At 60.7% G+C, this 2,952-nt stretch overlaps 1 protein-coding gene across 1 annotated transcript in view; it reads left to right on the plus strand.

Annotated features, from left to right (window-relative positions):
- Window positions 1-2,952, plus strand: part of WLS (wntless Wnt ligand secretion mediator) — a gene marked incomplete at its 3' end in the record, with an annotated part of 9,878 nt that overhangs the window by 3,172 nt on the left and 3,754 nt on the right. The window contains exons 3-7 of the mRNA XM_010161418.1: window positions 156-317; window positions 1,258-1,394; window positions 1,758-1,926; window positions 2,094-2,191; window positions 2,549-2,612. Coding sequence (XP_010159720.1) covers window positions 156-317; window positions 1,258-1,394; window positions 1,758-1,926; window positions 2,094-2,191; window positions 2,549-2,612 — 630 coding nt within the window. The remainder of the gene's footprint in view (window positions 1-155; window positions 318-1,257; window positions 1,395-1,757; window positions 1,927-2,093; window positions 2,192-2,548; window positions 2,613-2,952) is intronic.

Here is a 2,952-nt window from a genome sequence, read left to right on the forward strand (position 1 = left end):
CGTGGGGGCGGTGTTTGTTTAGCCAGCAGGCTCTCGGTGCTAGCGATGGACCCAGCTGCGTTCAGCGTTAGGGATTTTGCGGACCCTCGCCGCGGGGGGTGTGCTGGTCTGTCGGAGGCTGACTGCCGTCTCGCTGCTCTGTGCCCTTTCGCTAGACGCTGGAGTCTGAGGGCCGTCACTACGACTGCGACTTCCTGCCCTTCATGGAGATCGGCAGCGTGGCTCACAAGTACTACCTCATCAACATCCGCCTCCCTGTGAACGAGAGGAAGGGCATCAACGTGGGCATCGGGGAAATCAAGGATATCCGCCTCGTGGTAAGTCTCTGTCTCGCTTCTCTGTGTGCCCACCGCCTCCGGGAGAGCGGCTGCGCCCTGCGATGCTGCGGCCAGCAAGGGCATCTCCCCGGGGCCGCTGTGGCTCCTTTCTTCATCTCCTCTTTGATCCACAGCAAACATCCAACTCCTTGTCACGGGGAGCTCCTGCCTCGCCCTGAGGGATGGCACTCCGACTGCTCTCCTCTAAGGAGCCCTCCCTGAGCCTTGAGCAGTGCCACCCTACTGCCCCTCCGTAGCTGGGCTCTTCCCTCGGCTCCGAGTCCCCTCTGTCCTCCCCTCTCAGGCTCGGAGCCCTCCTGATCCGGCCCTGCCTCTCGCGGGTAGGAGCTAAGGAGGAACAGAACAGCCGGGTTCGGGCAGGACCTGCACCGCTTGGAGTTGGCCATCTCCACACAGACATTTGGGATGGCTGCCGGCTATCCCTGCTCCTGCCCTCCCTTGCGGCTCGGTGGCCGTGGGTGCTTTTCCTGGCTGGGAAACCTCCCACCACCGTCCCCCTCGGCAGCAGGGAGCCAGCCGGCTGCGGTGGCTGCAGACGGCGGTGGGAGGGCGTGTGTCTGGAGAAATGCATTCATCTGGCTGATGCGTTTCCCACCAGTGGTGACTTTGCTTCACGAGTGTCTTGTTACTCGTCTGGGAGCAATCCTGCCTGGTTTTTCCACGCTGTGTCAGTGCCCTTCTCTCAACGGCCCCGCGCCTCGCAGGGGAAGCCACACGCGTTGCCGTTTTTTCAGGACCTTTGAAGCCTGCTCAGACGGCCGGGGTACCGAGTAGGCACCCGCTCCCTCTCCTGCGTCGGGCAAACCGCGTCTGTCGAAGAGTAGTTGCGTCTCCGTGTGCTTGCAAGTGTCGGCGTGTACCTGCCTCTGCTGCCGAAGCACGGAGTAATGATGTCCCACTCCACCTTGGTTTTCCGTAGGGTATCCATCAAAACGGAGGCTTCACAAAAGTGTGGTTTGCCATGAAGACCTTCCTCACCCCCAGCATTTTAATTATCATGGTCTGGTACTGGAGACGGATCACGCTGATGACACGTGCTCCTGTCCTGCTGGAGAAGTGAGTAGGGGCTCACGCGCGGGGTGAGGGCACCCTCAAGCCGTGCCCCTGTCCGAGGGGGTGGCCGCTCCCGTGTTTGGGGACACGGGGACAGTCTCTTCTCCGTCCCCTCCCTCCACGCAGTCACACTGGGAGCAGGAGGCATCCGTAGCACCTCTTCTTTCCCATTAAACCCCTTCCAAACAAGCAGCTATGGGTTTGGCCCGTAGCACGTCTGGCCGCGGGTGCTCAGAGAGGCCCAGCCCCAGAGGGTTTGCCGGCGGGAGGTGACGCCCCGCTGCCCAGACAGGGCCAGGTTTTCTCCAGTCGCTCTTCGCACGCGGCCTTGCAAACCGGAAAGAGATGGCGTCTCTGCTTCTCCAGGGTCATCTTTGCTCTGGGAATTTCCATGACGTTCATTAACATCCCCGTGGAGTGGTTTTCCATCGGATTTGACTGGACGTGGATGTTGCTCTTCGGGGACATTCGACAAGGCATTTTCTATGCCATGCTCCTGTCGTTTTGGATCATCTTCTGCGGAGAGCACATGATGGTGGGTACGACACAGAAGGGAAGAGGTACCTTGCAAAGGTACCTGCCAACTGCCTGGTGCTTGCCGAGTGGTGAAAACAACGCTGTGGGCACTCACACCAGTTGAGAAGACTTCAGGCTAACTTCCTTTTTCTCCTCCTCCTCCCCACCTCTTGTCCCTCTGATTAGGACCAGAACGAGCGGAATCGTCTCTCGGGGTACTGGAAGCAGGTTGGACCCATAGCTGTTGGCTCCTTCTGCCTCTTCATCTTCGACATGTGCGAGAGGTAGGTGCAGCTCTCCAGCCCGTGCGTGCCGCCCTCCGGGGCGAGCCTTCCCCGAGCAGCGAGCCGGGGCGCCCGGCCACTTCCGCAACAGGGAGCAGCAGTTTTAACCCCCGTGGCTGGATGCACAGCCCTGTCTCCTGAAGCCGGGAGCAGCTCCGGTGAGCACACTGAAGCGTGCTGGTGTTTCCCAGCAGCGTAGCTTGTCCCATAGGGCTGTAAAGAAACGCTTCCCACCATGATTCCTCCTCTCCCGGACGGGAAGGCGTGTGCCCAGGTCTTTGCAGGCTGCACAGCGGACGTGGGGCCCTGAGCCCATTGGCTTCTGTGGCAGCTCAGTGTATTCCCTCCTCTTTGCAGGGGAGTGCAGCTGAAGAACCCCTTCTACAGCATCTGGACCACCGAAGTTGGCACGGAGCTGGCTGTATCCTTCTCTCCGGCTAGGCGCAGGCTCGCTCTGTCTGTAGGAGAGGGAAGTGTTCCCCTCTTGCCAGATACCGGTGGGGTGTAGGAAACCTTCCCTTCAGCAAGTCAGGGCTGGGAGATGGGGCTGCAGTCCTGGCAGGTTTGGTGCTGGGTACTGCTGGGGACCGGTGCTGGGCTGGGGGAGCTCACTGGAGAGCTGAACTTCTCCTCAAGATGTCTGTGATCTGGGGGGAAGCACAGGGGATTTAGGCCCTGGGTGTCATCACAATAACCCCAGAGCCAGTGCTGCCGCAGAAGTGCCCACTCTGCTGCGATGGCATCTGCTCCGGGCCCCCCTT

Source organism: Eurypyga helias, unplaced genomic scaffold, assembly GCF_000690775.1.
Source record: "Eurypyga helias isolate BGI_N326 unplaced genomic scaffold, ASM69077v1 scaffold3510, whole genome shotgun sequence".
Classification (NCBI taxonomy): domain Eukaryota; kingdom Metazoa; phylum Chordata; class Aves; order Eurypygiformes; family Eurypygidae; genus Eurypyga; species Eurypyga helias.